Source organism: Lissotriton helveticus, chromosome 2_1, assembly GCF_964261635.1.
Source record: "Lissotriton helveticus chromosome 2_1, aLisHel1.1, whole genome shotgun sequence".
Taxonomy (NCBI): Eukaryota; Metazoa; Chordata; class Amphibia; order Caudata; family Salamandridae; genus Lissotriton; species Lissotriton helveticus.
The window spans coordinates 155,682,169-155,695,750 of record NC_136059.1 but is presented as its reverse complement, the minus strand read 5'-3'; the positions used below and the strand labels follow the sequence as shown (position 1 = coordinate 155,695,750).

Below are 13,582 nucleotides of genomic sequence, written 5' to 3'. Positions count from 1 at the left end.
ATATAAATCCACTTTAACCATTGGGGTTTTTCTTTGAGTTTTGGGGGTTGTTTTTAACATAAGTTAAGGTCTTAACTATAACAACATTTTAACCATTGACCCTATGGAGAACCCTCTGCAATCAGCTCTGTGGCGCTAACTGGAGATACCTGGTGGGGTAGTTGTACCCAAGGGACACTCAGGATTCAAGGGGACTTTATCCACCCAATTAAAACGGCCACAAGGCGTGTTTGCACACGTCAGCTCAGCCCCCCCTCCCTTCACCAGTGTGCAAAAGCGCCCTGCGGCGGGTTTTAAGAGGTAGTTTTAATCCCCCTGCCCTATTATATACTAGGAGCTTACAGAGATGGTCATGCTAATAACAGGGGTACCCCAACGCACAGTGTTCCCTAGTGTATGTAGGTATTTTAACTGTATTCTAAGTGTCTTTTAGCATAGCACTGGCTCTAGGACTGGTTAGTCAGAGTCAGTTACCACCAGTACCCATCAGAAAAAGTTGAGGGCACAGGATGATTTTGCTACAAGGCCTCTTTCTGCTCCTCTGTTTGTTTCTGCATGTCTTCCTTCTTCCTGCACTTTTCTTCATCTTTGAGGACTTCTGTTGCTCCTTTCGGCATTTCTTTTTCTTTTTTCTGTGTGTTTTTTCTTCTTTCTTCAAATGTCCTACCTCTGTAAGCATAGTTAGAAACTAGCCTTTAAAACACCTTAAAAATTAACTGAAAAAAATAGGTTTCAGGCACGTTATAGTTAACAAATTAGCATTTAAAAAACCATTAACATTTACTGAAAAAACCATAGATTTAAGGCACGTTATAGTTAGGAGTTAGTATTTAAAAAACCTTAGAAATTCACTAAAAAAAGCAAAGGTTTCAAGGACGTCATAGTTAGTTGGACAATTCACTCGTACAAAACTATTCCCCTATTATTAGTTCAGCTAACTATAACTCGCGCACCCGCAATGCACTGCTGATGACGTCACATATCACATCACTCATGACATGGTCAGTGACATCACTCATGACATCACTGATGATATCTCAAATGACATCACTGATAACATCATCCAGTGAATGTGTGTTTTTCTGAAAATGAAATATGTTTTATATATGTATATGTCAAGGTTGATGAAAGAATAAATGGGTATATAAGTGTCTAAATGGTTCTTGTTTTTTGTACAGGGCTGTTATAATTAGGTTCACATTTTATACGCACAAGACCATAGAAATTCAGCAGTTGTAGTTAGTTATTTCAAGTACCTATAATTTGTGCCCTAAGGTACCTATAACTCACACCATCGCCATGCACATTTGTCTCAGTAATATTTTATGGCAAATGTTGTGCTGATATTATCAGTGATGCCATAGAAGATGTCATGAGTGATGTAATATGTGGGGAATTAGCAAATGCCGTCCCCTAAAGAAACTTTGTTGTGCTGTGTGTCACTCAACAAAACAGAAGGAACAAAAACACACGGTAACATAAAGGAGTTTAAACAACGCCTGTTCAGAATGGAAAGTGGATTGCCCACTCACTTAGTTTGGCTGCACATGGGTGACACTCCTGTCAGCGTGGCGTTTCCAAACCCATTCGCCTAGTTCACAAAACACCATGTGAAATTAGTGCATCAGCCATGCCAATGTTGCTGCTATATTAAGTTCCCCCACACAGTGTGGAGAGTGGAAATGGCGTAGGACATCATATACCGTGACTGTGCTGTACAGGACCGCCATAATTTGATCTGTGGTTCTAAAAGAGCCTAACCGTATCCCAGAATGCTAGGTGAGCGATCTTGCTTACATGTGGTGCCCCAATGAACTACCATTTTGGAAAGGTTTACAGAGGGAATGTGAATTAATGACGAACTAAAAAAAGTAGTTTTTTTTAGCCATCTTTGTGTCTCTAACCAATGTCTTCAGGCTACAGCTTTTCAAAGCCAATTGTACCTTTTATTTGTGCCTGTGAGAATTAACATTATCCTCTGTTGTGCATTTTAAAATTAAAAAGGAGTTTAATGCTTGTTCTAAGTACACATGCCTGCTGAGTTGGATGTACAGTATTGTATTAACTGTATATACAAGTGTTAATTAAAAAGTGTAATAATTAGTTGCAATCCTATGGATAAAGATGGTAATATATATAGTTTTTTCTCACCTTCTGCAAATAATTACAAATATAAATACTTTTAACCATCGCCTCAGTTTTATAAAGCCATAACTTTTGGCTTTGCCAATGCTTGTTTAGTTTGTGGGTATATTTAGCCTTAAAAATAATGCTAAAAATAGGCATATGTTTTGAAGGTAACTTGTTTCCTTAAAACTGCTGACAGTTCCTGAACGCTTGCATATTTCTTTCAGGTTACCCTCAAACTGGCTAAGCATTGACAGCTCTGTGCTCCAGTTCATGGCGCAGTCTGTAGGTGCCGGAATATGGAGAGACACCACTGCCTCCGCTGTGGAGGAAAGAGGCAAACTTCTGCTCCCGGAACAGTCATCGTCCCAGGGCATCGAGCGCCTCGAGAGTCCTCCTCGGTAAGCTGCACCGACTACCTTCAAAGGTTTGTTCTTTCCCTTCGATTGGTTAGATATTTGTTTTTTCTCCTATAAAATGTATTATTTTTATGGTAATACAGGGACGTAGCTATCATTTGTGTAGCAGGGGATGTAGCACCGGGGCCCTAGGGTAGGGTGACCAGATTTTGAAAACAAAAAATCAGGATATTTTGCAAAAATTGAAGTGGGTGTAGAATTTTACGTGATCAAATGAGGGGCAGCGATAACTACTATCATCAACCTAGAAACACAGACAATAAGGCCATAAGAGAATAAAATGCACGTGAAGCAAGCATCTGTTGGAACCAGTATCAGACCGCACACCTTAACTAATTACCCATCAGTTTAGGTGAGTCCTAGGTTCACATGTTGGACTAAATATTTTGCAAAGGCATAAATATATACAGAGTAGTCATGGCTATTGGTTTTGCGTCGTAGGGTGTCTCCGTGTGTGTGTGTGCATGTGTGTGTGTGTGTACACCTGGCAGATATTGCATTTAGGCAAAGAACAGGACTTGTTGATATGGACTCCCCGGAAAGTGCAATAAGGGAGAAATTTGCCGAAAGAACCACCATTTTACCTACTGGTTATAAATAACCTGGGTTCTGAGTAACACAGAGTTACCCCATACTGTGTTGAGTATTGAGGATATAGGACGTTTCTCTTATGGCTTACAGACTGCAGCATCACAAACAATCTAAAACTCTGTCCTTTCCCTGTCAGTTTGGAGAAGGCAATAGATATTTATGTCATGCTAGCCACAAACAAGTTCATGTATGTGTGAGGAAATGGGGTGTATTTTATGGTGTGGTTGTGTTCAACTGCACTGTGTAATACACTTACCCTTTAGGACTCTTGGTTTTCGTTTGTCAAACCCTCAGCACAATCCTGGTTAGCTGTGGCACTAAGTAGCAAGGCTTACACGGTGGAACAAGTATTAAGCATTTTAACAGCACCAACAATAATCGAAGAAATCGATACAACACTCAAGAAATCCGACACCAATTTATAAAAATAGGTTGTATTTTTGTAAGAATTTAGACATCAGAAAAAAAAGATCCACTGGAGGGTTCCGGAGGTATAGATTTTACAAGTAATAATAAATTAGTGCATTCTTACTCAACTGGGAACAAGTCTTGGTAAAGTCTATGATTGGAGACATGAACTTTTTCAAAGAAAACTTAGGTAAGTGCCACTGCAGATGTTAGAAGTACTTAGGGTGACCGACTCCTTCAGGGAGCTAGTCAGGAGACCACTAAGGTCCTCAAGAACAGTTACCTTCACAGGAGGAGCTGTTCTTCAACCTATCAAGGCACTTTATCCTCATTGCAAGGCATTCCTATGGAGCGGTCCTGATGCAAGGGATGAAGGATGCTGAAGATGCTGTGAACTCACTTCCGTTACACAACCATTCAAGTCTGCCTACCCCCTTCAGTGAGCCAATGCCCCAGTTTGCTATCTGTGTATCTGGCTCTGCCAAGACATGGATGAACTCTGGATGACGAACTATGGAAGGGCTAAGGCCTGGCTTGAAGAGTGAGTTCTGGTCTTGTCCCGGCTACCCCTTTTCATGGCGAGGAGGATATCCATTGCTAAAATGATGGTCCTACCCAAATTCCCATACCTCTTCAGGACTCAATAAATCTACTCGCTCACTCGCTATGGCGAGGTACATTTTATCAGGTCGAGCTATTTTTAGGGCCAGCTTGTATAGTGAGCTGGTAAATAACAGGTTATCTGCTCAGTCATAAAGTGAATGAGCAATAAAGGTGTCTTTAAATCTTGTTTTCATTTTGTCACATTTGCTGTGTGTTTAAAGACCAATGTCAAATGTGAGGCTGTGTCTTTTGCCAAATCACTGCTTAGTTATCCTGGAGAGTGACTTTTACTTTTATTTTTCTGACCTTAAAAGTTAGAGGATTTTGTAAAGTGAACTGTCTGGCAGTTGTGCTGTGCTCACGACAATTACATAGGGCCTCATTTATGAGAAGTGACGCACCGCTGCGTGAAAGCAGCGATGTGTCACTCCTCAGTGCGCCCTCCTTGCGACATGATGGATGCGTCATATTTACTGTATGACTCATCATGTCGCAAGGAGTTACAAATACGTCAGTATTTATGACGTATCTGTAGGCGCAAAAGTGACACATTGCTGGAGTGTGTCACAAAAGTGACGCAACTCCAGCAATGTGTCCTTTCACATGGGGCAAGCCCCATGTGAAAGTCCTGCGTCAGTCTTACGCCTGCTGTGAGGCAAGCGTAAGATATTGACGCATTTTCACCCTAGAAGTGGCGCAGTGATATCTCGTAGATTTTACTGCATCACTTCTACAAAGTTTACTTACGTGGGAATGACCACCCTATATACACTAGGTGTCCAAGGGATGGGGGTCAGATGGTACACCCTTATAAAATGAGTGAGTTTTATATGCCCTGGGTTAAGTGAAATTTCACATTTCACTCCCCACATTGTGGTAAAGTGCTGCTAAAAATCGACTTTGATGCTAGGAGCACTGTGGAGGGAGTATCTGCAATATTTCTACAGATTCAGAACCCCTAAAGTCTCCCCTAGTTGGACATGGGGTGGAGGTCCTGTAGAAATCCGTGAAGTACTTATAAAATATGTTTTTATGAGCCCTGGTGCTGGAAAAAAAGCCCAAGTCATTTTCCCCATTGCAAATCCCAGGCCACATAGGTTAACATGACAAGAGGTTTGTAACTAATAACTCTTGGGTAGAAACATGCTAAAAATACCATTCAAAGACTTCCCAGAATGGTATAAATAAATCCAACAATATCATAGTGTTGAATTTCTCCTAAAGTGTACATACAAGAAGTTATAAGACTTTCTTGTTTGTAAGTCCAAATTTAGCCTTCCAGTGGTCTGCCCTGATTGGTCAGAGTTAAGTGGTTCAGCCAGGCTGCCTTGAAGAGGTGATACAGAGCCCCTAGGGTTAACCAGCTCTGCTGGGAGGGTAGTGTGCTGCTACACAGGAATACCAGAGCAGGGGGAGGAGTCGTAAACCATGGTCTTCAAAGGCAGAGGGACGGCCACAGTATCAGTTTCCACGCCACACTTTTGACCCCAACCAGACCTAGGATTAGGGAAGCTATGGAAATAAGCCATTCTTGAGGGTGTGTTTAGCCAGCTCTTGACTCTCTGCTGGAAAATCAGCCATTATGAATTTGGAAGATCTGGTGCACTCTGGGACAACATAATGCCACACTCTGCAGGATGAGGTCATATGTTTGGGGAATTGGCCTGCTTCCATTGGTCAGCAGTGGCCTCCTGCGTGATCCAGAGAACTGGGAATAAGTATCTGAGAGGGGCAGAGCCTCTCAGATCTGCTGCTTGAAACTTAAGAAAGCAAGATGTTGCCATGCTGATAATTTTGAAGTGCAATTTCTAAGGCCTGCCCTCTGAAGACTCCACCATCTGAATCTACCGCCCTTTGGACTACTTTGCTGTAAAAGAACCAAAGAGTGGATTCCCTGCAAGCTACAGGTTAACAGAGCTCACCTGGACATCCCCAAAGAATTACCAGCCTAGAGTACCAGTGGATTTGTAAGGGTTTTGTTGAAGTGGATTGTGAAATTGAAGTTTCACACTTTCAAGGACCCTCTTGGAGATTCCAGAACCTTGGATTGTGTGTTGGATACTTTGGGACCCACAAGCAGAACTTCAGGAAGGAGTACTAACTGGAACCAGCCTGCTGGAGAAGGGTGATTCGGAGTGGTGAGAAATTCTCCAGAACAATTTCTAAAGGTGTGTCCCTGTCAGAGAAAACGAAATGACTGAAAGGGGCACTGTTGGCTTCTAAGCACTAGAAAGTGACTAATCTTTGAAAATGTATATCTATGGTTCCCTACAATGGTTTTTTTCATTTTGGTGTCATTTAAAAGATGACAATATTACCTGTTTTTATAAATAGGTGTTGGATTTTTATTTTACGTTGCGTCTTAATTATATACTGAATTGGTGTTTTTAAATGCTTTACATACCTGTCTTTGAAGTTAGGCCTGTCTGCTCGTAGCCACGTTACCAAGGGTTGAGCATAGGAATAATTTTCTAACACCTATTCTGAGCCCTATACTGTGTTAGTAGCCTTATTGCCAGTGGCAGACCTACATTTGCCCCTACCAACAATCCAATTTCCAACACAGCCTTACAATCACAGAAGCGCAGAGGTTGACACAGTGGCATACATTCGCTAGGCGTGGGATGGCTTGTGGCGATGCACCATGTTGTCTTGTATATTTGCTCCCACTATAACGCTTGCACGCAATAGCATGCTTGAGGGCACTAGAGGGAGAGTCCATCAGCATGGTCTCTTTACCTTGGAAAACATCTACCCAGATGATCAATACCTGCTCTCTTTTGAGGATGATGAGCGCCCAACCCTTCTGCCCTGATTGCCCTCCTCTACCATCTAGTTTGTGCTACATGCCGCATGGTACAAAATACATTCCCTGCACCACCTCCTACACTGCATGTACTGAAACACCTCTTAACGAACCCCTTCCCCAAGAAATTGGTCAACCAAATGTACGCCACAATGCAGTAAAAGGCACCGGCATGTGCCCCGTTGGCTCATTCGGCACAGGAGCTGGACTGCAATCCCCATTCACAGAAGCACAGTGGCTATATTGCTACTGTCAGACTACGGCTGTGTCACCCAATTACAGACTCCGGCTCATTCACTTAAAGTTTCTGACAGACTGTACCGCACCCTTAAACCATCGTAGAGTATGGGTCTGATTGAGGAGGGTCCCAGCAACTCTCTGACAGCACTGCCAGGCTCAACGAACTAGGGTGCAACTCTATGCGTCAGGTTTTGGTCCTCCGTGCTGCACAGGGGCGGTGGTAGCGGTTTGAAGACTTTGGGTTACCAACTTGCCCTTGTAGGCTTCTTTAGCTGTTATGTCCCTATGCTGCAAACAGGAGGCCATCAGGTGGCCCTTGGATTCTCATGGCTTGACTGGGTTCTGGAGATGTCTTCTCCTTGCACAGGACACATTGGGCACAGTCCCTTTCTTTGCTAGCCACCAGGTGCAGCAGGTACAGTCCTCATCGGTGCAGCTTCTCTTTGCTGGTTGCGCGGTGCAGCAGGGCTATGCCATTCGGTCCTTCTTCTGAGTTGGGCGAAATCTGAGGCCTGGGTGCCAGGAGTGCCCTCTTAATATTCGGAAAGGGCCCTTAGGGCAGGATGCGGTTGGTAGCCAATGAGCAAACATATTTCCTCCCACCTGGCGACCAATTCCTGTAGAGTGTTGCATCTGGCTATCACAGGATGCACCATTCTGGCTGCCCACTCCCAAGATGGCGAGACCCGTCTACTGGTGTACAGACCTCACTATCCCACCCCGGGGTATTGCTTCCTCAGGGCTACCCGTCTTGTGGGAAAACGGTTTGGCAACTGGATTCCCCTCTCTGCTCCCTGTGCTAGCCTGTCTACCTCAACAATGGGGCAACCCTCCCCCTTGTGTCCCACATCTGCTCTTCAAAGACAGCTTCACCTAAGTGGCTTCCTGCAGGAGGGAGGTGATACCTTCCTGGCTGGCAATCCCTCATTGTGCTCCTTCCTTAGATTCGTTGGCACATCTCTCCAGGAGGGCAGAAAGCTGGCTTGTGAAGTCGGCTCCATGTGTGATCAGGAAGGCAAAGGAGTTTTAAAGGCAACAAAGTGTCAGCTTTGCTAAAGCTGCACACTGCAACAAGTTACATTAATCTTGGCTTGAGATGCAAATGGGGCAAGTCCATCCACAGTAAAAATGGTCATCTCATGTGATTTACTGTGAGGACATGTAAAATGCATTTTTAGCCTGTGTCATATGTTGCACCCTCCCTTTAGGACTTGGTAGGCCTGCCAGAGAGGTGACTTACGCACCAGTCCACAGGAAGTGGTGGCTTTGTCATTGCTTTCAATTGCAAAGTTGGGCTAGCAGTGCACGACTGCTCTAACAGTCTGCAGTGGCAGACTGGGGGACTGGTTTTACTTGGGTGACCTCGAGGGTTGCACAATCAGTGCTTCAAGCCCTGGGCTGCCCCCTCTAACTAACACCTAAGTGTTATACCAGAGTACAATTTGCAAGGGACTTACACACAGGTTAGCCATCTCCAATTGGGTATAGACAATCAAACATACATTTTAGGGTCAGTGCACTGAGGTCTGGTTAGCAGACCTCAGTGTACTCTCATAGTCGAAAAACCTGCAACATCAGTCGAAAAACCTGGGTTGATCATACAAAAAAAGGCACTGCCTTACAGTATGCATAAGAACAGTGTGGTTCCATATCACACCAGATTTGGTGAACCCAGATACCACATTTGTGATACCTTTTAGCTATCCTTGAAGCTTTGAACCTTCAACAGCTGGTTACCATTCCTACCTGTACAGCCAGAAACTCTCTGGATACAAACTATATCTCTTCTCAATCTATCACCTTAACTGAAGTACTGACCATGCTTCAAAGACAAAGACCCTCATCAAGCCATGGTAGGAACTTGCCATTCCTGGGTCACACTGCTCACTAACACACTGCCAAACTCCCCTAACATCACAGATCCAAAATTAGCTGGCAACAGTTTTATCCCTCAACAGATGCAAATCTGACTCGTTCTCCAAAAATCAGAGTCAGAGAAGTGAAAACAGAGAGCATGCAGGAACCAATTTCACTGCCGACTCTATAATGTCACAAGATATTTTAGGAGTTTATTTTTAAAGAAGAGCTTTCTCTTGCTCTAGTTAAAATACCTCTGTGACATAGGTTTTCTTCTTGTTCTGAGTGGGTGATTGAGTGAAATGATATGGCTGAGACCATAGTTGGTGCTTTATAAATAATGTCACACTGAATCACTTACTAAAATGAGTTTAATCTGAAATAAGAGAAGACATATCCAGTATTTTGTAGCCACTTGACTCCACAACGTCTTCTGGAAAGTAAATGCTATGTCTTATTTGAGAAGATGAGGTTGGTACATTCAAATACTATGTGTAGCTTTCCTTATTGCTCTCCCTGTATGCTAAGAATAGACAGGCACTTGGAATTATCTTCTAGAATCAGGAAAATGTGATGAATGTTGCAAACAAGTTGTATTTTTACACTGTAGTAAAACTCTTGCTATAGCTCAAAGATCTCTCTTGATCATGCTGTTATGATGGCACTCCATGATGTGCGAAAGGCTTGTGGCAAGTTTTTTTTGTCTGGGTGACTTTCCACTTTCTGCATATGGTAAGATGCTAATGGTATTTCTTTCTGTTATCAGAAGAAGGCACTTTTGACCTAATGATGGTATATCTTGCTGCAGGGATTCTACTCAGGAACAGAACTATGCTTGGGACTATAGAATATCAGTATGTAGGGACGGAGTCACCATGCCACCTCAGTATCTATGAGTCTGAGTCTGACTAGCTATAGTGCCTCACTTGCCCTCCTAACCTTTCCAGAGAAACAAGTGAATTTGCAGCCCAGAACACAACACTCTTGACCCTCTCAGGGATCGTGGTAAAAGGACACACCCTTTCACTCTCTCACTCATACTTGTTCACAATGAAATAACCAGGAGACACAAGGAAGTTTCGAATATTTATTTAAACTATTGTGCTCTGAAATGTGCCACAATTAGAAAACAAATGCATACCAAAAATACTGTTAGCATGGTTAATAAACCCTATACCATGAAAAGCCCTGTCATGTTATAGGACAGAGTGGCCTTAACACCCTTGCTACTAAAGCTAATTGAAAATATATAAAAGATCTCTGGGATTACTGTCCGACCCCGTACCTTAACATACACAGATGGACGTTCTACATCTCAGCAGACGCTGTGCTCTTGTCCCTGAACATTCGTTCTATGTGTGTGTTTTTGGCTCCTGTGCTCATCTATATGGCAAGACATGTGTGCACATAAACAACATCTGCCTTTCTGTGTTATGTCTAGGTGCTAGTGCCTGGCCAGAAAGAATAACAAAAGGGATATTATTGTCTATGTTTCTATGTGATTTTCAGAGGTCTGAGGGTCATGCTGTAAAAGTTAACTTAGTGTGCTTCTACTCTTCCCTATGGTTGCTGGATCTAACATGCACTTCTTTTTCTCCCTTCCTTCTGCAGAATTGTTAAAGCACTTTGCCATCACATTGCTACTGAACCAGGACAACTAAGCTTCAAGAAGGGGGATGTTCTGCAGGTGTACTCCAAGGTGGACCCGGAATGGCTGCACTGTGGCTTAGGTTCGGAGAGTGGACGAGTACCGTGGATGTATGTCTCCCACCTCGATGACTAGGACAATTGATTAGGACTGGACGCTAACTACAAACTGCACTTTCGGATGCTTTATGGGAACCCTTGCAGGCAGTGACACTCCAAGCAAGTGAATGAACACACGCCTGTCGACCGTTTCCTCCCTCAATCATGACTGAAAGAAGCCCAATAACCTTAGGTGGTTGGTTATATATTTTTACCTTGCTGCAAAAAGGGCCATGTAGTTAAAAACAAGCGTGCCTCGTGCTCTTTGTGCATCCACAGGTGTTGTGTTGCCAGAATTCGCCATGCATGCAGCCGTGTGCCAGGGGGACTGCCTGTGCTTTTAAGTGTACAGCTCGGCTACCACCGCCACCGCCACCCACATGTCATGGACCTTACGTACAAACTGTAGCAGGATCAGAGAATCCTCACACCTACACTACTGTAGACCAGTGTATGTATGTGGCTAACCTTTCCCCAACTAGATATTAAGAATACTACGTCTTGTCATTTGAACAACCATTAGCCTAATCTGCATGTGGCTCAGGTGGTGCAGTTCAGGAATGGGAAAGAAGGCAACATTTCCCTACATTCAGTGTTCCGGAAGTGGCCACTTGCACTTTCCGCCACACTATCCTGTCAAAGACGGACATGCAGGACATGGCCCCACAATTCGAAAGTCCAAAGAGTGAAGCAACAAGCTTGCAATGATGCAAGTGTATGGTCTTTGATATAAAGGCAAACATATATGACCTCTCCCTTCTGATTGGCTTTGTCCAATGATCACAAATTGCACTTAATTGCTGTCAGCAAGCCGCAGGCAGTCGTCGAGATGAAGTGGTGTATTCCAGAATACACGACAGTTGTGTTAGGTTAATGGATTTCACCCTTCTGAAGGAGTGAGTGGCAGAAATTGACAAAGGTACTTGGGTGCAAGAGCTCTGCATAGGAATGCTTGGAGGTGAATGCTCATGCAGGAGTTTTGTTTGGCGCTTGTCTGTATCTTGTAAGGTTGTTCACAGCACAGAACAGCCGCACACATTCTGAGGACCTAATTCTTTTGTCCTTTTCCGAATCTTTTTCCAATTCTTTTCAAATACGATGAGTTTTTTTTAGTACAGCGATGAAAGGTTGAGTGATATTGACTTTATTTTGATATTGTTTATTATATTTTTTTAAGGGAAAGAAGCAAAGATGTGTGGATGTTTGATTTGCAATGATACACAGTTGACATCCTTTGCATAGCAGAGACATTCACAGTGGTTTTTAGATAAAAAAAGCTAATCAGCAATTCATTTTTAATGCATTTTTGTGACCTTATATATCAGGAGCCCAGCATTTTGTTGACTGTTCTGGATGCGATATGTTCTGTGTGTTGTTGGCCACCAGCCACATGGATTGGGAAGGCTGTTGAAATTAAACTGTTTGTAGATGTACCGTAGAGGGGCAGGACAGACAATGGTGCGTGGACATGGAATATACCATGAAATGGACAGGTTCTTGCTTTTTTGCACTGTTTAGTGAATCAAGGGTCATTGGGTGCCTTCTTTCACATTCTCATTTGCGCATCACTCCAACGGGCAGTATTAGTGACACAGGAGAGCGGTAGTGTCTAGTAGACCCTTTCATGTGCCCTTGCCCTTCCTATGTACATGTTTATTTCTATGCTCCTCTGTCTCCAGCCTAGTCCTCTCTCTATTTCTACTCTCCTTCCCGCACCCTCATTCTTTTCCCGCCCCATGCTGCCTGCCTAGCCTCCAGAATATCGTACTTTGAAAAGGGACTTCTAGTATTATAAAGTATACCTCCTGCTTGTACATACCGCTGTCACAGATGCGGCGCCTAATCCAGTTTGTACTTTACCCATTATCTGTGTGTGTTGCTAGTATTTATTTGTCTATTTATTATGCATATTAATAAAAAAGGTGCTCATCAATATTCATGTGTTTCCTGTTGCCTTCTGCCTTTAGGCTCGTTATTGGTGTCACCTTTGTTTCCCTAACATTTGTTTTATTCTCCAGAGCCTAAAATCACTTTTCATCTGTACTGTACTCAATCAGTCAGGATTTATTTTTCAGCAGTAATAAATTAGGCAAATGCACGAGAAAGTACTCAGAAAAACAAGGGAGAGGAAGGAGAAAGCAGTAAAAAAACGAGGAAAAAGCACTCAGAAAAATTTGGGAAAGGAAAGTAAAAGCAGAAAAAACGAGGCAAAAGCAAATGACGGAAAGGAAGGATAAAACAGTAAAAGAAACGAGGCAAAAGCAGGAGAAAGATGGGAAGAAAGGAAGGAAAAGGAGTGAAAAATGAGCAGAAGCAGGAGAAAGCACCCAGAAAAATTGGGGAAAGGAAGGAGAAAGCAGTAAAAAACGAGGGAGAACTAGGAGAAAGCATTCAGAAAAATAGGTGGAAAGGAAGAAAAAAGCAGTAAAAAACAAGGAAAAGCAAGAGAAAGCACTCCGAAAAATTGGAGGAAGCAGAGCGGTGCAGCAGCACGGGAGAGCTGGGCCTGTAATTCAAGATCCTAAACATCTGTACAGAACTGATGTCAATGTTACTTCTTACTCTTTTGGGTACAGACGTCTGTATTGAATTCCATCCATCTGTATCACATGCTCTTCTTTTCAACAGTATTTACTTATATGAAGGACTCCCAGTTTTAGGGTGCTTTATTTTTTGACATTTCCATTTGTATGAATTTTTAAATTATTTTTATCTGTATTTGTCTATATTTATGTCGTTTTTGCTAAAAAAAAATGAAGCTAAAACTAGAAGAATTCCACGTCTA

At 42.9% G+C, this 13,582-nt stretch overlaps 1 protein-coding gene across 7 annotated transcripts in view; it reads left to right on the top strand.

Moving 5' to 3' along the window:
- The window catches only part of RUSC2 (RUN and SH3 domain containing 2), a 397,633-nt gene extending 384,899 nt beyond the window's left edge, over window positions 1-12,734 (top strand). For 5 of the 7 annotated variants that reach the window (XM_078674652.1, XM_078674656.1, XM_078674651.1 and 2 more), the window contains 2 exons: window positions 2,355-2,528; window positions 10,663-12,734. In XM_078674652.1, coding sequence (XP_078530778.1) covers window positions 2,355-2,528; window positions 10,663-10,834 — 346 coding nt within the window. In that variant the 3' untranslated portion in view covers window positions 10,835-12,734. Of the gene's footprint in view, window positions 1-2,354; window positions 2,555-10,662 lie in introns of all 7 variants that reach the window. The other 2 variants (XM_078674657.1, XM_078674655.1) reach the window with 2 other exon arrangements.
- The last annotated feature ends 848 nt before the right edge of the window (window positions 12,735-13,582 follow it).